The 23,750-nt window shown below is 42.8% G+C and overlaps 1 protein-coding gene across 1 annotated transcript in view; it reads right to left on the bottom strand.

Annotated features, from left to right (window-relative positions):
* Positions 1-19,180, bottom strand: part of ADAM28 (ADAM metallopeptidase domain 28) — a 67,341-nt gene extending 48,161 nt beyond the window's left edge. The window contains exons 1-2 of the mRNA XM_033171617.1: positions 18,995-19,180; positions 387-493 (exon numbers count right to left, since the gene is read on the bottom strand). Of these exons, the coding sequence (XP_033027508.1) occupies positions 387-493; positions 18,995-19,046 (159 nt within the window). The 5' untranslated portion in view covers positions 19,047-19,180. The remainder of the gene's footprint in view (positions 1-386; positions 494-18,994) is intronic.
* Between the last annotated feature and the right edge of the window lie 4,570 nt (positions 19,181-23,750).

Raw genomic sequence — 23,750 nt, 5'->3', positions numbered from 1 at the left:
CACACATAGTCAAGTCTGGATGGGAATAACTATCTGCTGGAGAGTTGTTTGGAGAAAGTGTCTTCCTCCCTCCCTCCTGTACCTACAAAGGCCAATTTTACTTCTATTTTCAATGCAGCTGTTTTGCACAAGAGCAGTCCTGCACAAAGCAGCTGTTCTAAAAATAAGAAATACTGTAAACATGCCTTCAGCAGCAACCAGTGGAAATGGACACGGCATCATTTCCTTGGCGCTGATGGAAACAAAATGGCCAAATTGTGCTCAAGTGCTGAGAAAAAGGATGTAGGGGTGGAAATAGAAGGCACAAAAAACATGTACATGTTTGATGCATCAAATCCACCATAAATTGCTGTTTGTACACAACCAAACAGGCAGTTCTTTTTTACCTTGTGGTTCTGACTTCCTCCGACATCTCTTTTGTGCAATGCATGGATTTTTTGTGGATACACTACTTCGTAGTCCTTCACTCCAGGAAGTTCCTTCAGTGAGTTCCCTTCATTGAGGAGGAAAGAGAGAAATGTTTGCTTTATTCTGAAATTCCCTTTCCCACACGATTTAATTGTCATTCATGTTGTGAACTGCCCTGTGATCTTCATATGAAGGGCTGTATATCATTTAAAAATAATAAAATAATAATAATAACTTAAGTGAACAGTCCAGCTTAGATCCTGTTTCCTTCTGAAATGAAGCCCAGATACATTAAACGACCTTCTCTCCATACAAATTTCTTTTGCATGGTTTGTTTGTTTCTTGAAATGGCTGATTTAACAGCCTTTGACAGGTGGTGGCTAATAATAACGAATGCACACACCCTTGCTCTCTTGCTGAAGGAAAGAGTTTGGCCATTTGAAAGAAGCCAGGAAAAAAAAAAACCACAACCCAGCAACATAACAAATGAACATAAGAAGAGCCCTGCAGGATCAGGCCCATTGAGTCCAGCATTCTGTGTTCACAGTGGCCAACCAGCAGAGCACAACAACACTATACCCAGTTGTGATTTTCTCAGCAGCTTGTATTCAGGGGCACACTGCCTCCAACAGTGACAAACCTACAGCTAAAATTCTATATATGCTTACCTGAGAGTGAGCTGCCTTGAACACAATGGGACTTACTTTTGAGGAAATATGCATAGGATCCTCCCATAAATTTTGCAACCTGCTAGCAAGATGTAGTCTGGAGGAGACTACTTGCTGTTTGAGCCCGTCTGTTCATTTCAGCTAATTCTGCACCCAAGGTACATGCAGAAAATGTGTGAGCACACAAACACTCTTACCCCAGAGATGGGAAAATTCTTTTCTGTCAAGGGGCACAGTCCATTTGGGGCTGCGTGAGAGCCAGTGAAAGGCAAACTGAGAGATTAAAGTGTTCTGGACTAACCCTGCTTCACTTCCCACAATGACTCCCTGTTTCAATTTCAGTTTCATTTATTTGGACTACAAGGGTCTTAAGCATCAAAAGCAGTGTATAGGGTTATCAAAATAATCACAGCAGAGTAAACACCTACACAAATGGTGCCTTTAAAAATATGAGTATAACAAAAATCCATGCACTCTCAGAAACAATTAAAACTACATCATAGGTGAGCATTGCGCGTGCACAACAGGCCCCCACAATGTTGGGCACAACTCGGCACCTCTGATCACCATCAAGTAATTTATAGACCACTTTGTAACATAAATCCATACAAGTGATGTGAAAGATAAATACAGAATAATACACAAGTCTTTAAAACAATACAATCAGGTTAGCTCAGCCAGCAGAGCATGAGACACTTGATCTCAGGATCATGGGTTCAAGCTCCACATTGGGGAAAAGATTCCTGCGTTACAGGGGGTTGGACTAGATTACCCTCACAGTCCCTTACAGCCCAACAATTCTAAGATTCTATGATTTCAGCAAACTCTAAAAACATTCAAACCATCTTTACAAACTCTGAAAGCAATAAAACAATTTCTTCACAGCTCAGGGAAAGCCTTCTTAAACGTGTGTGTGTGTGTGTGTGTATTCAGTAGAGGCTGAAAAATCACGATGCTAGCTATCTAATTTCAACTGTCAATTGATTCCAGAGAGCTGGAGCTGCAACAAGAGCCCAGTTTTTAATACAAGCTAAGAGCACCTCTGGGACATATGATACTCTCAGCAGTACCCACCTGACAAGTGCAGCTGCTGGGCAGGGAAAGATGGGGTGAAGCGGAGCATGCTCCATGTTGCTAGTGTTTGTGTAACATTCCATTGCAACCTTTTTAGCTTCTGTACATGGAATGATAGGGGTTGCCAGCTTGTCTTTGCTCCAGGCAGCAAAATCTCTTTGGGCTGTTCCTGTACACACAATTGTTTTTCTCCCCACACCCCACTGGGACAAGTGTTCAACATGGTGGGGGGGGAGGTAAGGGGGAGGGCCTAATGGAACCCACAAGCCACTACACAATTTTAGCTAAATTATGCTACTCTATATCATGGTCCCCTTATAAAAACTGCAGCTAAGTGAGCATCTCAAAGGGTCAGGGAAAACACCCCTTTTTTGAACACTGCAAGCTAGTGTTAATTGTTGGAGTGGAAGTTCTCCAAATGTAAACTGAATGAATGGGACAATAAATGTAAATAAAGAATTAGATGCACCAAAGAACTTGTGCTTTCCCAGGATTCACCAGTACTACTTTGCATCTTGTGTTCCATATACAGATGCCAAGTAGACTGGAAGTTGAATGTTACTTCATCACACCAGCCAACAGAAACTAGCAGAGGAAGCAGAGACACAAAAGAGGGGAATGCCCAGTCTCAAGGCATGACTGGTGGGAACTATTGCTCTTTCCCACCCTCCAGCTACTGCTGCCTGAGGTAACCGCTTCACACTGCCTAATGATAAGGTCAAGCCCAGTGGAATTTTTGATCCTTCCATGAATAAACAAACTTGGGAGTCCAATACATTCCATGTAATATTTTCAGCTGAATTGCCCTAAGGCAAGTATCCAACATACAATATTTGTAACACTCCCATTTCCACATCACTGATCGTTGCCCAAGTCCACCTTCCTAACCACTCAAAGCTCTATTGGTGCATCTGCTGTGTTCATTTCCTCTTCAGCAGCTTGTCTTCCACTGTTCTCACAGTTTGTTCTTAGGTGAAAGATATGCTAAGAAAATGCCCTTCAACATGTTCAAATGCAACGATTCGAAATACACCACACCAATTGCACCATGCAAAATGGCAGGCTGTGCACTACAGGAGCCTCAGAAGAACCTCAGATAGAAGGCCTATCTAGTCCAACATCCTCTTTTCATGCTGGCCAACCAGATGCCTATGTGAAGCCTGCAAGCAGGTCCTGAGTGCAATAGCGTCATCTCCATTTGTGATTTCTGGCAACTGGTATTCAGAGGCAGACTGCCTCCAGCAGTGGAGGTAGAATGCAGCCAACATAACACACTACCACTCATAGTTTTACCCTGCATGAATTTGTCTAATTCTTTTTTAAAGTCATCCAAATTAGTGGCTGTCATTACATCTTGCAGGACTGAATTTCATTGCTTAACTATATGCTATGCAGAAAGGTACTTTCTTTCCTCTGTCCTAAATTTTCTAACTTTTTAATTTAGTAAATTTATATACCACCCTTCATCCAAGGACCACAGCTCGTGTGTAAGACATGATGTATCTCTGCACTCAGCTGAGATCTTAACTGCCAAAGACTGGAGGAAGGGGCTGAACTCTGAAGAATGACAAGGTGTCAAGAATCAATGTGGGAGCCAGTGTAGTATCAGGATGGCAGCATAATGCAGCGGTTAGAATGCTGGAATAAGAGCTGAAAGACCAGAGTTCAAATCCTCACTCAGTCATGAAGCTCCCAGGACCAGTCACAAATCCTCACCCTACCTCCCAGGGTTGAGTACCTTGGAGGAAAGGTGGGAGATAAATATAATGCTAAAGTATTAAAGTGTCCAGGGCAGCCGTCTACCAGCTCCATCTAGTACGCAGAATGAGACCCTACCTGCCCGCAGACTGTCTCGCCAGAGTGGTGCATGCTCTGGTTATCTCCTGCTTGGACTACTGCAATGTGCTCTACGTGGGGCTACCTTTGAAGGTGACCTGGAAACTACAACTAATCCAGAATGCGGCAGCTAGACTGGTGACTGGGAGACCATATAATACCGGTCCTGAAAGACCTCCATTGGCTCCCAGTACATTTCTGATTCAGTGTTGGTGCTGACCTTTAAAGTCCTAAAGGGCCTTGGTCCTGTATACCTGAAGAAGCTTCTCCACCCCCATCGTTCAGCCCGGACACTGAGATCCAGCGCCGAGGGACTTCTGGCGGTTCCCTCACTGTGAGAAGTGATGTTACAGGGAACCAGGCAGAGGGCCTTCTCGGTAGTGGTGCCTGCCCTGTGGAACACCGTCCCATCAGATGTCAAGGAAATAAGCAACTATCCTATTTTTAAAAGACATCTGAAGGCAGCCCTGTTTGGGGGAGTTTTTAATGTTTAATGCTGTATTGTGTTTTTAATATTCGATTGGGAGCTGCCCAGAGTGGCTGGGAAACCTAGCCAGATGGGCAGGGTATAAATAAATAAATAAATTATTATTATTAAGAATAAAACCAAACCTACTGGTTGGAGAGCAGATTATCCCCCCCATAAAGCAAGTCACATCAAAGATAGTAGAATATCATCTTCTTCCCGTGCTTAGATACCCCTTCATCTTTTCAAAGGGAGAATGGCCACTGCTCCTTTGTCCCAATATGTGGTTGATGCAGTCTAAAGTCTTTTGCACTTATCTAGAAGCAAGTCTCACTGAAGCAATGACAGGTAGGTAGCCGTGTTGGTCTGCCGTAGTCGAAGCAAAATAAAAAATAAAAAAATTCCTTCCAGTAGCACCTTTGAGACCAACTAAGTTTTTCTTGGTATGAGCTTTCGTGAAGAAGTGTGCATGCACACGAAAGCTCATACCAAGAACAAACTTAGTTGGTCTCAAAGGTGCTACTGGAAGGAATTTTTTTTATTATTTTTATTTTGAAGCCAATGAGTTCTACTTCTGAGAAGACATGTATTGGATTGCACTGTTAATAAATCTGCAAGGAATTTTCTGAATCAGCTTATTAAGACTTTTAAGTATTACAGATGAGACGTTTTACCATGCCATTTTTCATCATTGTAATTCCTTTTCATACATTTATAATCCACCTTTCTTCTGCCACAGAACCCAAGGCAGCGTTCATGTGTTCCCCAGGGTGTCACCCATCCTGGCACTGACCTGCTTACTTTTCAGCAAGGTTGTGGCCTTCTGCTCCTTCAGGCCATGTTCTCAGACCAGTATCTTCTCCTCTTTTCCCTCCCCCTTCTTTTATTTAACACTAGCTGGCCCGGCCACGCGTTGCTGTGGTGTTTTTTGTTGTTGTTGTTTTGTTTTGTTTTTGCTTTTAAAAATTCTCCTGACCCCAAGAGTATTCTGAAAGCTCCTGTTTTCATTCTTCCCTGTCCCTTTAGGTCAGCAACCTTTTTCAGCCGTGGGCCGGTCCACTTTCCCTCAGACCATGTGGTAGGCCGGACTGTATTTTTTGGGGGGGGGGGGGAAGAACTAATTCCTATGCCCCACAAATAACGCAGAGATGCATTTTAAATAAAAGGACACATTCTACTCATGTAAAAACAGCACGGCGGCCATTTTAAGTGAGGGCACTGGGGAGCATTCTCCCCCACCCTAGTCCCAAATCCAAATCCTGGTCTCTCTCTTAAATGCGTGCCTGCCCCTTTAATAGAATTAAACCCTTGCCCTAGATTTAACATCTCCCCCCCCCTCCGGAAACCTGATACATGGTACAGTCCGCTCTGGCATTGAGCCTGGGGTCAGAAGGGACCATAACGATGCAAGGAGGGGTGATGGGGAACTGGTAGGGTTCTTATACATTTGTGTGTGGCGCTTTTTCCCCTTCTGATAACTGGAGTTTCGTTTGTAAAGCGATACAGCAGTGCAGAAAGGATTGTGTGTGGAGACAGGATAGGGAGCGAAGAATAGTTGCTGAGCTTTCTCATCCTACATCCCCCCCCCGCCATAAAGAATGGTATGGCCCGGGCCTAAAAACCTTTTCCTGCCTGGAGCTGAAACTACTAAGAAGAGTTTAGGCCTTCCTCTTAACTGTGGTAAGAGTGCAGAGGCTGGGGCTAGGGAGCTTAATGGGGGCTGTCCCTGCTGTCGGTTCCTCCGGTAGTTGCACACAGGAAAACGGAGGACTGAGGTGAAGGAGGTTTCTTGTTCGGCGCACAGTCTGTGATGCTGCCCTGCGATGAGCCTTTCTATTGGTTGTTGTTCAAAGTCTTCAGTTCTGTGTGCGCCATTTTTTTGCCTTTATTCTATATTTTAGGCATGATAGGTGTGGGTTTTTTTTGAAGTTTTATTATGCCAGATCCTTCCTTGATGGTCATGTTACGCTATGTCCTAAATTTGATGCGCTTTGGTCCAGCGGAGCAAGGTGGTGTCACGCGCGCACACAATGGGAACATTTATATATATATATATATATAGATAGATTCAGCCAGTGGAAGAGTTTTGTGGAAGCTATCTCCCTACTTCATGTCTTTCAGTCGATCTTGATAAAGGTATTGTGCTACTGTTGTTGCTGTTTGAAAAGGACAATCTACAGCAACGGGAAGCCAGGGCAAGGCAACTTTGATGTGATAACCTTTTTACGCATACACATATCACAACAATCTCAACCTAGGAAGGAAGGACATCATTTCACAAGTGTCAATCCAGGATGAAAGGGCAACATTTCACAAGTGCAAAATAAAACATCATGCTTCAGTAAACAAAGTGCTTATGGTTAGAACACAAAGCCCCCTTTAATGTTTTATTTTTTGCCAACTTGCAAATCTAGACTATAGAATATTCCTAGCACCAAGACACAGAAGAGTCAAAATGTATCAAAATGCAAAGAAGTCCAAATCCCATTAGTACTGATTATGATGATGATTTTAAAATTCCATATTCAACAAGTATCTTTGAAAAGAATTTGAACACTTCAGTGGGTAGAAAAAGCAGCAACAAAAGTTTTGATCAGGGCTTTTTTTTTTTTAGATCATGTGACACCTCCCCTATTTTACTAGATTCATCAGCTTGTAATTTATTTTCAAATCCAACAGAAAGTGCTACTTTAGAGTTGGAGAACTGCTTCCAGGTGGAAACAGTTGCCTACCTGTCAATCACCATACGGTTTGCTCTTAGGACCAATTAGCCTATTATTGTTGACAGCAAGTTCTCCTAATTGCATTGAAAAGTTCCTGATGGGCACTCCCTGATCACAGAGGCGATTACCTTCAGCAAGCCACACCTGCATAGGAACAACCAGAAGTTCACTTCAAGCTCTTGATTGTTTTCCTGCAGCCCTACCCCACATATGGTGTCAGTTGTGTGGGCATGGTTTGGTGATAATGGCATTGCAAGACAAATTAGACTGTAACAGGTCTATTTGGCCCATGGGCCAGAGTTCCAATGCCCGTACTAGTTATTACATTGAAAGCCTGAACAGCTTGAGAGGACCACTTGCATGAAGGACCACTACACATTACTTTGTATGATCATTCAGTCAATACATTGGAAAAAAACCTTCTTCATTGTGGCATCCATGTAATGGAATTCTTGTCCACTTAACTCACAGCAGCTGCATGGACTTTCACCTTTCATAATTCCCCTTGCAGCATTAAAAATACTTCTGAACATTCTGTGACATTCACAGCATCAATGCATACCAGCCTCCCCCATCCTGGCATCCTCCAGATGCTCCTGGACTACGACTCCCATCATCCCTGACCATTGGTGATGCTGGTTGTGACTGATAGGAGTTGGTGGCCAACATCTGTAGAATATCTGGTTTGGGAGGGCTAGTATACACACTCATATGCAAACATTTCAATATTAGCACACTACTTGGGAAGGAGGGTCTACATAGGGACTAGTCACATGTCACTCCACTTTTAATTATTATTTGTTGCATAGATGTTGCAGCATTTGTGTGTGTGTGTGTGTGTGTGTGTGTGTGTGTTTGTGTGCTAGGATAGTGAGAGAGAATTTATCATTTATGTACTTTGTTGTTTATTATATATAAACCTCTTAATTAGAAACAAAAACCTTCTCAAGTGGTGTACATAAAACAGTTATAAGTAATATGCAGATAAAATCAGAAGATATTAAACCCTAGTATACCTAACTAAAATACATATCTGAAAAACCTTGCTGAAAAAAGTTTTGAATAGGTGTCTATAATAGTATAAAGAGGACACATGAATAATGTAAATAGGCAGAGTTCCAATGTGTGGTGTGCCACACTAAAGGATGAAACCCCAGCAAATATTATATGGCACTTGTAAAAGTGCATGTTCTGCCTTTCCAGCCATAAAGACCTCAGAGATGGTGTGGCGGATCCCTATATATAACCACCACGGATTATCTTTTGGGTTTTGTGTGAGGGTAAACTTATATCCTTGGAGACTCAGGCAAAAGTTGTCCAAATAAGAAAAGATTTATTTTACAGAACAAAGCTGATAAAACAAAGGTGGTGTCAGCTGATAAAGGACTTTCAGGGAACAGTTAACTTATTAATAATTATGCTAAAACTTGTGGATATTACAGGCTTCTAAACAAGGTAGTAAACACATAACTTCTTTTAAACTTCAGTTGTTTATTTTAAGTTATTACTCTTCAGTTAGATATTATAGGTTTCTAGAATACATGGTAAATGCACAGCTTATTTCCAGTGATTTCACTTCAGTTCTTTAAACTTAATTGCTCTCTCTTAATCCATCTCCCCATCTGATTCTCAGAAACGGCTCCTTTTATTCTCCCTCCCAAAGCGCTGGCTCCACCCCCTCTTGGTAGCCAATCAGAGAGAGGCTCCAGCCCTCTGCTGGAATTCCGAGGCACTACATCACCAGACTCCGGTCTGGCTCAGCTGTCCATCACAGGTGGTCTAAGGTAACACATATCTCTATTTCATAATATAGGTATATTATATCTATAATAGAAAATAAGCTACAGAACAGAGAGGCAAAACTTGATACAACTGAAAACATTCATATTACTAAGGAGGAAAAAACAAACAGCTGAGGTAACAGAAATGCCTTTACACTGCAGCTAAAGGCCACAAAAGAGGAAGCCCTCTGGCCTCCTGACGTCAGGAGATCCACAGTCTCAGTGCGTCTCTGAGGACTTGCTATCCAGTGCCTCATTCAGCTGACCATCTGAACGCAAAGGAATGCAGAACGAAGACTTTAGTAATGAATGAAGTGGGTAGGCAGGGCCATGTGGGAGAAGATGGTTCTTTAAATAGTCAGGGCCCCAAACATTAGGGCTTTCTTGATCATGGGGAGCACTCTGAATTGTCCCCAGAAACATACTGAAGTGATATCCCCCCCCCACAAGTAATCCAGAGTCAAATGCCTTGTCCGTTGCATCTTGCATCAGCTGAAGAGTCTAAACCCATTTCAAAGGCCATATCTGTTTTGTCCAAGAGAGAGCACAGCTGGTGTGCTAGTCAAAGCCACAGAAAGGCACTCCTGGACACTGCTGCTATCTCAGCAAAGTCAAATCAGCTCAAATTTTGAATGTGGTATTTCAATCGGAGCGCAATCCCACCCATAAGAACATAAGAAGAGCCTTATGGATCTGGCCCACGGCCCATCTTGTCTAGCATCCTCTTCTCACAGTGGCCAACCAGATGCCTCAGTGGGAAGCCCACAAGAAAGACCCAAGTGCAACAGCGTTCTCCACATCTGTAATTCCCAGAAACTGGTACTCTGAGGCATGCTGATTTTGACCGTGGATGTAGAACATAGTCATTGTGGCAAGTAGTCACTGATAGACTTATCCCCCATGAATTTGGCTACTCCTCTTTTAAATTCATTCAAATCTGTCGCCATCACTGCTTCTTGTGGGAGCAAATTCCATAGTTTACCTATGAAGAAGGGTGGTTTTGTTTGTTTTTTTGTCTGTCCTGAATCTTTCAACATTCAGCTTCATTGGATGGCCCTGAATTCTTGTATTATGAGTGACGAGGGGCAGGGACCATTCCCTGTCCACTTCTCCACTTTATGCATCATGTATATGGTTATTAGTCTTTTCTCTTAACTAAGAAGCTCCAAGTTTTGTAACTTTTCCTCATAGTGGAATTGCTCCGTTCTCTTGATTTTTGTTGCTGCTTTCTTAACCTTTTCCAACTCTACAAAATCTTTTTGAGGCATAGTGTCCAAAACAATATACAGTATTTCTAGTGTGGTCACACCATAGATTTGTATATCAGCATTATGATATTTTCAGTTTTATTTTTAATTCCTTTCCTAATGGTCCCTTTCACACCCTTCACCTTTTTCACAGTTGTCCCCACATATCCCCTAATCCTGGATCAGCTTTCCCACTGACCAGCAGCAATTCCATCTTATCTGAGTGAAGCCTCGGTGACTAAGTCAGGAAAAGGAAAATCCCTCTGCCTCCAGCTTGGGTTGAAAGTGGGCTCAGCAGAAAGAGGTTGAATGAGGACTGACTTATGGATGAGTAAGTATTGGTTTATAAAGATGTAAAGCTAAGGAGGAGGTGACTTAGAGAGGAAATTGTGATGAATCATCTCAAATTATAGAGCATATTCTTTGCAAACTTTTCTATTTAGTTCAACCTGTCAACAACCTTGTTCAGAGGCCAAGAGCCTGTTGTGTCTAGAACACACCCTGCCCTGCCACCCACCCACAATCACCAGTGAGGGCATGCATAGTCCAAGGATTGTAAATCCAAATCCAATGTTTGCCATGAGACACCAACAAGGTATCAAGGGCAACCTGTGGTCCTTCCAGCTCCCATCAACCCCAGCCAGCATGGTTAGGGATGATGAGAGCTATACTCCTCCTACACCTGGAGGGCCACAGGTTCCCCATCCCTGATTTAGGGAGTCTGGAGGGCAGCAGTTTTTCCTGCAGGTTACAAAACATGTATAGCAACGCCTCAGATGCAGTGCAATTTCTCAATATTATGAGGAATAACAACAATGTGCTCTAAAATGTGCCCTTACGGCGGAGTGAGGGCATGTTCAAATCAAATTTATCTGAAAGCAAACAACTATCTCTTGTGGTGAATCTTGCCTCCGCCAACCCATCCTAAACCTGAAAATGTACCTCTGTATGCTGATTGCCAAATACCCTTTTTCCTGTCGAGAAGTGGACTCCAGAAATGGTTCAGCACAAATCAGTGATGGAGATTATCCAGATGATCATAAATCCACAGTCCGTAGTATGAATGGACCAAATTTTCAGTTTTAGTTTTCCTCAGTTTCTGCTATCCCAATCATAAATTCAGTTTCCAACATTCCGACAACATTTCTGCATCAGTTTGCCATTTGTTTTTCTTTGAGTCAAGTGTGAATGTATTTAGGGGGGAGTTTTCTGGGTCTGAATACGCAACTGCGAATTAGATATACAGTATTTGCATTAAAATGTGAACCAAATTGAATTTCTCTTCTATCCCTAAGCTGAAATAGACACAAAATTGCAAAGTTGCTACTAAATTGTATGTGGACTATGGCAAAAAATAGCTATTTCCATATGGAGGAAAGGTCATACAGTAGCTCAGTGGCACAGCATCTGCTCTGCATGCAGAAAGTCTCAGGTTCAATCCCTGGTATCTCCAGGTAGGTCAGAAGTCCTGGAATGCATTGCCAGTTAGTGCAGTCTAGATGGACAGTATAAGATTCAGTATCTTATGTTCCCATGCCATGCACATGAAAAGCCATAGCCTACAATTTAGGCCCTAAACAAATTCAAATTAGTCAAATTTGAGGTGGGCAAAACTGCTGAGAAATGAGTCTTGTCAATTCAGGGCAGACTTATCCTGAATATCCCCAGATATTCACTCCTGCGAAAAATAACAACTTGGGAAAATTTTCTATAATCAGCACCAAAAATGAAGATACCATATGGAATTCATTCTCCAGCCAAATTAATCCTTCCTGGCTTTTAGAAGAATGGTAAATACTTTCACTTTTATAGCTTTAGGGCTATAAATGGTTGTTAGATCAACAATTTATTTGTTAGACAAATGCTTTGGATCTCAGTTTTGGGATTGTATATTTATCATTTTGTTGTTGGATCTTTATTCTACTTTATGTGGTTTTGTGATTGCTATGAGGGCTCATGTGGTTTAAACAATAAGGTTAATCATGCATGTGATTGTGACATATTCCTTCCCCTCCTCCTCCCATACCCTCCAACACTTTGAAGCCAAAATTCAGGACGCCATCTTCCCACACACCATCTTCCCATCTTTTGGTTGCATTGTGGTTTGCCCCCACTCAAAAGCACTTTGGGGGGTATGACATCCCTAAAGACACATTTTGGAGCACCGTGCAAGATTGCGTCCCAAAAAAGCACATTTGGGAGGGAAATCACACCATGAAATCACACAAGATCACGGTAACCAAAATGGCCGCTTTGTCTCATGATAAAAAACAGGATGTCTCAATTGTAATGGGACACTTGTGGGCTATCTGTTGGATTAGTTGTGTTCATTGTTGCTCACCTCTGCAGCCTCACAGGCCTCTGAGAAGGGTGGAGCCTGGTGCAGTGGCCACTCATGAAGACAATAATATTCTCCTGTTTGGACACTATGAGTTAGGGGCATTCTAGTTAAAATGCTCCATATGTCCCAAACATTATTGCTTTCCTCCACACTCACACCCACATCTCTGCAGGCAGAGCTGAACAAACATATGGGTCACATGTATGCCACCTTAAGTTCAATGGTAGATGAAAAAGTGGGATATAAATGTAAGAAAATATGTGCCATTCACAGATGTGGACTATCCTCATACATATTCTCTTGCATGCCTAGTTTCCAACCGCTTGCCAACTACTAACTATATTTATCTTTGCAAAGTTTGCATGAAACTATTGCGTTCAGAACTTCCAGATTCTCTGGTTTATTTTTTTTATTTTATTTTTAAGAATCAGGGTTTTTTGGTCACAGTTTGTTGAGGCCATGACTGTTTAATTCAGAATTGTTTTTTCTTCCAGGACTATTCATATCTGCATAGATCATGTGTGAGCATGCCTGCCAGGTATAAAGTTCATCCATTAAATTACTACTTTCAGAGACTTGCCTGTATGTTTAGCACAGCCCAGACATAAGATTGGCCTTAGGCTATGAAATGCTAACAGTAGTAGTGACTAATTAGCTTTTCACTGGAAAGGGCTATGCTTAGAACTTAAACACCTACTGAATAACAGGAAATGAATTGGGGAGTATATGAGGCCTCATCACTACTCAGTGCATCAGAATGCTGGATAACTTTGCCCCAATACACACCCCTTATTCAGAGTGTATCTCCCACATGCTACAGAAATGGGTCAAAGTTTGCCAGGTGTGCAGCTCTGTGATGGCTCACTTTAAGAAGAGTGTAGCCGAAGGGAAGAGACTTGAAGCCTGCTGGATCAGTTGCATAACTAAGTTTCCCATGGGAAACTTGATCATGCAGTGGATCCCTTTCAACAGTAGTTTTGCCAGCCTTTTGCTCAGTGTTTTCCAGACCCATAGCATGTGGGTGGCAAATCCCCCTTTGCAGTTCCCAAGTGCTCCACAACCAGCTGGGTGCTTGGGAAACACAACACAAGCAGGACGACCCATTAGTCAATCATGTGACATCATAATGATGTCAGGTGAGTGGCAGGTGGGTTGTCCCACCCACCTACCTGTCAAAGTTGGTTCACAAAGGTGTAGACAGATAAGCAATCTGGTCTGCCAGGCCAAGACAACAACAACAACAACAACAACAACAACAACAACAACAACAAGCTCCCTGGTGTAGACAAATGACAATAAGATCAGGGGAAGGCCATGAAAATGGAAATAAGTCCTGTGGGGAAAGGTTGAAGTTACTGGGTATGTTTAGACTGGAGAAGAAAAAAAGACTGAGGTGGGGGAGATGAGTGCATTCTTCAAATGCAAGAAGGGCTGCCGCTTAGAAGTAAGTCTCACTGTGTTCAATGGGGCTTAGTTCTAAGTAAGCGTGCACAGGATTCTTCGGTAATATTCCAGGAGGGGGAATGAGGGTGGGTGTAGTAGTAGTAGTAGTACTTTGGGGTTGCTTATTAGCAGACCCCAAAGTCAGCAGTCTTCATTCAACTGATGAAATGATACTGTGTTCAAACAGATGGATCTAGTGATCAAATGAACCACCCGCTGCTTAGAGGGTTTGCCCCGTGCTCCATGTAAGTAAAGTATGGACTAGGGACAGGCATTTGGGAATTGTGAATACCACACAGATACTTCGATGGTGGACTCCATCTGAATTTATTCCATCTCAGATGGCATGAGTAAGAGGGTGGCGTTATGGATCTTGTTCTCTGTGTGGGCGGGCAGACCTATTTTGGGTATGCCAAACCTGAAGGCAAATTATTCAACAGCAACCTGGAGAACAGAACATGCCAACAACTAACATAGGACTTGCTTAGCAGAATGCAGGGCGTGGGCGACTTCACTCAGAGCTATTTAAGGACCCTGGCAGAACAACAACCCCTCATCCTTGAAACAAGCAGTGTGCTGCTGCTTTAGCTGCTGCAGCTCGTACCAAACTACACAGTGCAAGATAAGTGGAACTGCTACTGTTGCATGATTTCCCCAATCTACCCATTTGCAAGCACAAAATGTGGTGTGTAGTCGTTGTGCTTTTCCTCCAGGCCTTCATCACACAACTGGCTGTCAGTTGGGGGCATAAAGTGCACAGTTGTGTTATAGTACACTAGGGTGGAGGACATTTTTCAGCCTGAGGGCCACATCCCCTTCTAAGCAACCTTTAGAGGGCCACATACCAGAGGTAGGAGGAGCCAGAAGTAGGTGGAGCAATGAATGCAAATGTTATTTTTGTACTGTAGATTAATTTCTACACTCTCTGCCATCCAAAAAACATTATCAGAGTTCAAGGATATCTCCAAGTATCCATATTTTCCAGGGACAGTCCCAGATTTACAGAAACCATCCTTGCTTCTGATTTGATACTGGAATGTCCTGCTTTTCCTTAGGACATCCCTATTTTCATTGGAGAAATGTTGGAGGGTATGGAGTTATCCAGCCCCCAAGCCATCTGAAGGCAGCCTTGTATAGGAAGGTTTTTTTAATGTTTAATGTTTTATTGTGTTTTATATATGTTGGAAACTGACCAGATAGACAGGGTATAAATATCATAACATAACATAACAATAATTGAATAGGACATCAGAGAAATGTTGGAGGGTATGAGATATAATCCAGCATGGCCCAAACACTCAGATAGTGTGAAGCAGGTCCAGTGAGATGTATGACCCAAGGAGAGCCTGGGGAGAGTTCTGAGATTTGGAGGGCTGGTCTCAGGCCAAAGGTTTCCATACTACATGTTACAAGGAAGAATGGAGAAAGAGGAGGGAGAAGTGGCAGCTAGGCCCATACAGTAGTCAGTCTTTCTCACTAGGAGGGCTACCACATTGCCACATGGGACATTGAATAATTGAATGGGAAATCAGAGATTTCTTAATAGCAATGTGCCAGCGCCAGGGGTCAGCATTGACAGGCATTTGTCAAGGCCCACAATCCCTCAGAACACCCACTAGCAGCTGCTGGAGCTTCCTGACCCTCTGCTCCCCACACTCCTTGTCATCACTGGCTGTTCACTTAGCCTCTTATGGCATGTAAACAGTGACTCTAGAGGAAGGTCAGCAAACTTTCTCAGCATGGGGCCGGTCCACTATCCCTCAGACCTTGTAGGGGGCCGGACTATTTTTTTGGGGGGGGGGAATGAACGAATTCCTGTGCCCCGCAAATAACCCAGAGATGCATTTTAAATAAAAGGACACATTCTACTCATGTAAAAACACACTGATTCCCGGACCGTCCGTGGGCTGGACTGAAGGTGATTGGGCATCCAGCCCACGGACCTTAGGTTCCCTACCCATGCCCTAGAGCATGGGAATGGAGCAGGTACCTCAATTTGCCTTAGACAATCATAGCAACTGAAGGGAGATATTTATGGGGCCATTTAAGCCTGAGAAGAAGGACTCTAGTTAAGCACAAATGGAGGTGGGTCCAGGGCTGGGGTGTGCATACAAGCCTCTTTCCACAATGCCCACAGGAGTTCAGAACTCACATTCAGCATCTAAGTATGAACAACGTTTCTTAGCAGACTCAATGAGGTCGAAAAGTCTGTATCTGGGCTGTACTAGTTCAGAATGTGGGTGGGGCTCATAGGACACCATCTTTGCGCTCCATATGGGGGCCATTTCCTTCAACACAGTAAGAAGCCTGGTCATTTAAGCACAGCATCAAGAGAGGAACTGCACCATCAGAAAAGGTCATCGATTTTGGACTTATCCAAAATAAATTAATTTAGGAAGAACTTAGAAATTCCCAATAGACCCATTGGTGGCCATATTTTTTTTAAAAAAGGAAAATAGAGAGCTTCACTTATAACTGGAAAAAAGAGGAACATGACAATTCATTAACAGCTAGTGAAATTTTGGGATATTTTAGGTATGATCACACTTATTCATGTTAAAATAAGGGATATGGAGAATGATATCTGTGTGGAGCATGTTTATTATGTAAGTGAAGGATCCTATACAAGCATGTGAGTTACAAGGTACAGTCTTAACTAATATGGAAGATACTGGTTGATGAGCATGAATAACTTTACTACATTAATCTTATTTGCACTGCTATCAACATCAGTGAATTTATAATTTATTCTTATTGTTGACAATATGTAATATTTTTTTTTAAAAAAAAATATCTCTGCTTTGTTTCAATTTACCATTTGGTTTAGTTATTTTGATGTCAACTAAGAATAAGAACTAAGGGTTGTATTCCACTAAGTCCTACACAGAATACACCCATCAAAATTAATGAACCCAAGTTACTCAGTGGGTAGCACTGAATACTACCCAGGAATACTGTCCTGATGCTAACTGTAAATGGGCAACTGCACAGAATAATAGAATCCTAGAATTATAGAAGGTCACCTAGTCCAACCCCCTGCAATGCAGGAATCTCAACTGAAGCATCCATGACAGATGACCACAATGTTTAAGCCTCAATGGCCATGTGCCATGGATGCTTTAGCTAAGATTCCTGCATTGCAGGGGGTTGGACTAGATGACCCTTGGGACCCCTTCCAACTCTACAATTCTATGATCCAATGTGACAGCTCTTTGTGATGCATATCAATGTGTGAAAGTCTTCACTGAGAGGGAAAGCGGAAGGTGGAAGGGCAGATTGTGGGCATGTTGGAAGTGTTCAGGAGATGGATCAGGGGGAAGCCTTGCCGGTCCCTCAACATGCCCCTCCAGATGGAGAGAGGTCATATCCTAACCTGACATATGTATTCACCCTCCCACAGGAGAGCCATCAGTCTTTTTTAAAAAAATTGAAAAGCAAAAAGCAAATGCAAAACCTCCTTCCACCCTGCTGCAATTAGGAATGGAAGAATCAGTCAGTTTTGGGTTCTCTCATTTTCTCATTTTCCTGTTCTCCACATCAGTAGAGAAGAAAATTGGACTGCATTTCAGTATTAATTTCTCTTAATACACACATTTTTTTCTAATACATTTCCCCAAACCTAAAGCATTTTGGTATGCTATTTTCATGAATATTTGCTTTGTTAGGCAGGTGTTACCCTGCAATATACATCTTGGTACATCTTTTTTGGCTAGGGAACTGCTCTGCAAAATTCAGAGAAATGCTAATTTCAAAGGATGGCTGTATTTGCACATCATTTTGAAAAGTGTGAACAAAGTAGATCCCTCCTTAAACACAAACCAAATCTAATTTCTCCTTCATCCCAAGCTGCCATGTACCCATTATGACCTTGGGCATCTCAGAGCCTCTGCCATCGGTCCCTCCCTGCAGCACACAGGCAGGATTGCTCTTGCAAAAGAAATAATCTACATGACAGCCCATTGAAATTACTGGGATTTCCTCCTGTGCCATAGTGTTCTGAACATTCCTCTAGACTAAAAAATTGTTTGCATAGCAATCCGATGCACATTTATCAAGAAGGGACTCCTGCTGTATTCAGTGGCGCTTGCTCCCAGCTAAGTGTGTATAGGATTACAGCCTTTGAAGATTTAACATTACAATTGTCATTCCTTAATCTTATTAAATGTTTGTTTTTTGAGCAAATCACACTCACCACCCTTGGCTCCCACTCACTCCCATGCTTTCTCACTAAAGGAATTAAAACATTTTGAGCAATGGATCTGGACAATCTGAATATTAAGACAGCACTTTATTGAGATAATGTGTGCAAGCTGCCTCAAACACTCTAAAGTGTTATATAAACACCTATGTAGCATTATTCTTACATATTTGAAGGGAAGATAAACGGTATCCTTTATTAACTGTGGTTTGTGCCAGACCAGACCTGTGGGGTTTCCATTCTTGTAAACTGGTGCACAAAGTAACTGGAGTCACGATGGCTTGAATACAGTTCAGTCCACCGTTACTCAAAATATAGTTTTGTTATTATCAAGCTGCTGGTCATCATTGATATCATACAAGTTTTTGCCTATGATCTATATATCACCCTTGCTGCCAGCTTAAAACTGAACACACTTTTTCCTGTTAAAATGCTGCTTTCTTCCAACTTCTTCCAACAAACCAATCCTCCCTTTCTACTTTCTTGGAACTCTTCATACCCAAATGACTGAAATACTTTCTTTTGTTCCACACTGTGGCATTCTCAGAACTTTCCAACTGACATTCTCAAGCCCTGTTTCAAGATGTGAAAAGATAAAACAGCAGAAAAGAAAAGCATCCGCTCAGGAACAGAAACAAAATCTCTAGGGACTTTCCTTGGTGCGACTGTAGAAACTCATACTGGGTATGTACTTGCTTGTTAATAATTAAAAACACTGACAAAGCTATAGAAACTAATCGGGGACTATACAAGTTTTCAAAGTTCTGGTGGAGTTTTGCTTTTAGCTTCTTAAAAAAAAACCACCTTACCTTGATGGTGAAGAAGTACCATGCAAGTTGTAACAAAGAGGCCTTTGATCATTTTGGGCAGGGGGTTGATGAGGCGATGGAGTAGCCCTTTGATTTCAGAAGCCGAAGTGCCAACTTGAGCTGTCTCCAGCCTGCCTTTGACTGTGCAAAGCAAAGAATGACTGCTTCGGCTTTATTCTTGCTGCTACATGAGGAAGTGTTTACCAAAGGTGTTGCTCAACTTCCAAGTTGCAACAGTGCCACTGCAGGGCAGAACTTCAAGCTGACTTAACTGGGGTCAGTCGACAGGTGACGGATAGTTTCTTGCAAGGCATTTTTCTTGCAAGTGAAAGCTCCAAAGACCAAATTAAATTGGTAATGTCTGAGGTTTTCTTTGGCCTGGATGTTAATAGAACAGGTATTTTATTCTACTTGCCCCCTCCCAACACACCTTCTGTTTTTTAGTGGATGGGACTATTAAATGTAAAGGAAGGGGAAGAGGACAGCAGAGGGATCTAATTCCTACAATGGTCTGAAAACAACAAATTTTCTAATGAAGTATAGAAGAGTTCAGGAAGTATGTTCTGGTTATATCACCATTTGTTGCTTGGGGGCAGGGGGGGGGAATAAATAATGACAACTTCTGAGGCACCTTAAATGCTAACAGAGTTATCATGGTGTGGATTAAAGACTACCAGTAGTTGCATCTGGCAAAGCAAGCTCTAGCCCCCAAAATCTTATGCCATAATAAATCTTGTCTTCTTTAATGGAGCTCTTTGTAGACTTTGCCACAACAGATTCAGCACAATTTCCCCCCTGGAATTTGCTGTTCATACATTGTGAGTTCCAGTTTCTGTTGATGTGTGTTTTGAGGGAAAGGGAAGGGCTTGAGCAATAGACATGAGACAAGTCACACTGAATCACTTGACTGCATCAAGGTGGATTCCCCCAACACCCTCCTCCCCCCCCCCCCCATCTCCAGCAGAAATCTTGGGTGTTCAGGAGCAGGCTCAGAATTAAAGTGGGTGTGAAAGAATGATCAGCATCTACATCCTAACAAAGGCAAGGTGAAAATCTTCAGAGAATGGGGAAAAAAGAGAGGAAAAGATGAAGATCTAGTTTCAGCTACTTGAATCTGTTTTGGGGAGAGAGATTGTTTTGTTCTAGGATTGTATGGTAGTATGGACTTTTTAAACACACACACACACACATAAACATTAACAATGGTCTTTTGTTCTAAACATAGGTGGCAGGTTTTGGAAGCTATTCAATGTGTGCTTATTTGCGAGTAAATTTCTCTGAACTGAGTGGGACAATTCTGAGTAAAGTTGAATGGGATTGCACTGTATGTTTATTAAATTGCCTTAGGCTTATAGTTTGGTAATATGTTCTTTTTCCTCCAAATCTGATTAATTAATGAGCTATGTAGTTTACTAATCTTTGCTGACAGCCCTACTTTATATGGCTGCTTAAAGGCACAAGTTAGATATGGCTTACATAGATTATTTTTGCCCTTTTATGTTACGGTATAATAAAAATTAAGGCTGTCATCACGCTGCAGTTAACATGGCTGCCAACAGGAGGCCATGACAACTCCAGCATGATGACAAACCAGTGAGCAAGTAAGCAGGGCAGGTAGCAGGAGGCCCAGGCAGAAGGCCCAGGCAAACAGGGTGGCACTTCAGAGAGCAGTTTGACAAACTACTCTCTGAAGCATCTTCCACCCTCCACTGAACATTGGTGTTTAAAGGAGGGTGGGAAGCACTTCAGACAGTGTTTTGCTAAAGTTCTTTTCTTTAATTCTTTAGAAGATTTATAAACTGCCTGATCAAAACCCTCTCCAAGCAAGAAACACATAAAATAGATAACACACAGTTAAATTCACAAGCCAATTAAACAACAAATGTGCACAAAACATTTCATGATTTATGAAAACAAATATAAAATCAATATTACCTTTAAAACCAAGTATGGGTGATATGCTTGTGCATATCCCTGTTTATTCTGTTCACATTTTTGGTGCATTTCCTCATCACTTTCCTTGACATACCCTCCAACATTTCTCAGATGAAAATTGGCACATTTCTCAATCTCTCTCACACACACCCCGAACCTCCTGGACCCTCCAATTTTTGTGCTCCCCACAGAGCATTTCCTATCAGAAAAAGGGCGAGTGCCACCATGACTATATCAACAGGACACAGCACACATATATTCCACCATCCTAAGAAAACCCCTTAATCCCTTTATTTTATTTTTTTGTAGATTTACAAAATGAAAAACGCACCAGTAAATAAATTTTAGAAAGGAGCAGGATTAGGCGTGGATGCACTAAGCATTTTTTGTATATATATACAAGACTCCTTACACTCTGCTGCGCTCCCCCTTTCTTCCCGCCCAGGGCGGCCCTACCCTCTGCCTGCCCCTCAGAGTTGGCACATCATGCGGAGTTGGGCCTTGGCAGCGGCAGCCTCTCCTTCTCCTTGCCCTCTCACCAGCAGCTGCTATGAGCTGCCTGAGAGCAGAGGCCAGCAGCAGCAGCAGCCGTGGAGAGGCCATAGAGAGACAACAGGATGCTCCCTCACATACATCCACCATTGTCGCTTGGGACAGCTGCTACCTCATCCTGCTCTCCAAGCTTGGTGGTGGTGGTGGGGAAATTCCGGGGCTGTCCCTGGAAAATCAGGACACTTGGAGGGTATGCAAAGTCTAATCTTGTTGTTCCAGAATGACAGAGCACTTTAATCTACTAGGGTCACAACAAAACCGTACATTTAAAGAAATTTTAAACTACTTTAACAGTCATAGAGAATCATGGGAACTGAAATGCTAGGCGCTGTCGCTCTTTGAGGCCAGCACCTTAACAAACTACAGTTCCTAGTTACAGGTAGGTAGCCGTGTTGGTCTGCCATAGTCAAAACAAAATAAAATAAAAAATTCCTTCCAGCAGCACCTTAGAGTCCAACTAAGTTTGTTCTTGGTATGAGCTTTCGTGTCAATGCACACTTCTTCAGATACACAGTTCCTAGGATTCTTTTGGAGTAGCCATGACTGTTGAAGTGTTATAAGAGTGCTTTAAAGGTATGGTGTGGAACTGGTGAAAATAAGGGAGATTCAAGATCAAAACACATGTGAAGCAGAAGAGCCACCTTGTTGGGATCTTCAACTTGAACACAGAGGAATTGATATGCAGATATGTGGATAAATGGGGTGGTTTGGATGAGGCAGCAGAGCTGGGGGAAGGGCTGCTTAACCCTTTCCTAGGGTAGCAATATCTCCTACTTTATAGAGGACTTAATTCAAAGGAGTCTAGTTTAAAGATAAATAAGCAAAAGAATGATAAGAGGGCCTTGAAATTGCGTGGACAGCAGACTGAGCAGGCACACAGGACCCATGAACACAGTCTTCCCCCATATGGGGAGGTGTACTATATAATTAAATTATGGTAATTATTTCTAAATTTGTATCTAATTACCTGTATTTCTAAATTTGCATCTAGTCTGTGCAAAATTTATGCAAATCTGTGTCATGTTTATGCTATTTTGGATTATTCATTTCCACTTTTGTTGCAAGTTCTGCAGTACAAATATGGGGAACTGGCCATCATATTTTCTAAACAGAATCTGGGCAAATCTTTCCTCTTTTCAACCCCAGGATGGCAGTTCAATAGGCAAGAGTCCTGTAATTTTGTCCTCTTGCTGCAGCCAAAGAAGCTGGATGGAGCTCTTCCTGCCTATCAGGTTTCCTTCACCAAATAAACAGGTGATCTTTATTTAGGATATTTACATCCCACTTTATAGAGGATCTTAAAGCAGCTTGCTTAATATTCTCAAAAAGAAACCATACTGAGATCTAGTAGATAGTAGGGAAGAAATCTGATCAATTTGATTTGATCCATCCCTGTTCTTGTTTCTGAAATTGAAGCAGCTGTGCATTATTAAATTATTCTTGAATTCCAAATGTTGAGCATAGCAGTTTGCTGAACATTTATTTCAGTTTTTCCTTCCCATCTATGTTAATGATTTCATGGGGAGGGAAGTGGAGCATGAGCTGAAAAATCTGCAGCATTTTCTAAATTCCACTTTATTCCTCACTAGTCAAATCTCATATTGTGTCCAGTAACACTCTGCACTGGATCCATCCAAAACCTAGATCCCAAATGGATTTGCCTGATCAGATTTGGGCAGCCCTGGATCACCTTGGGTTAGATCAGGCCCACCTAGAGTTATCTGGGACTGTCAAAGGGGGGGGGGCGTTCCTGCCAGAGAGGATGGGAGAAGAAGATGCAAAGGCAGCCTACATATGCCTTCCTCTCCCCACCCTCCCAGCCATGTGCTTAGTCACCATTCAGGGCTTAAACCCAGATTAAGCATGACTCTAAAATAAATGGGGCCAGATGGAGTTCCATTTGTGAGAAGCCACCAGAGCCGTCTCATCCATTGGGGCTGGTGGCGCGGCGCACCAGGGCGCAATGGCCTGGAGGGCGCCTCCGCCCTCCAGCCCCGCTGGCAGCGCCTGCTTGCAGCGCCCTCTGACTCCCGGCAAGGGAGCTGGCCGGCCACGCCACGCCCTCTGGCTGCCCAGCAGAGCACAGGAGCTCTGCGCGCCCTTCCAGCGCTTCCGGGACGGGAGGCGATGGCAGCCGGCTCGCGCTCCCGCGCGCAGCCGGATGGCGCGGCGCAGGCGGGCAGCTCGCGCTCCGCGCGCAGCCGGCCGCCCACCCGATGCAGCGCGAGCTGCCCAGCCGCGCTGCGCCGTCCGGCTGCGCGCGGGAGCG

Source organism: Lacerta agilis, chromosome 15, assembly GCF_009819535.1.
Source record: "Lacerta agilis isolate rLacAgi1 chromosome 15, rLacAgi1.pri, whole genome shotgun sequence".
Taxonomy (NCBI): domain Eukaryota; kingdom Metazoa; phylum Chordata; class Lepidosauria; order Squamata; family Lacertidae; genus Lacerta; species Lacerta agilis.
Note: the sequence above shows the minus strand (reverse complement) of the source record. Positions and strands in the feature narration are given on the sequence as shown.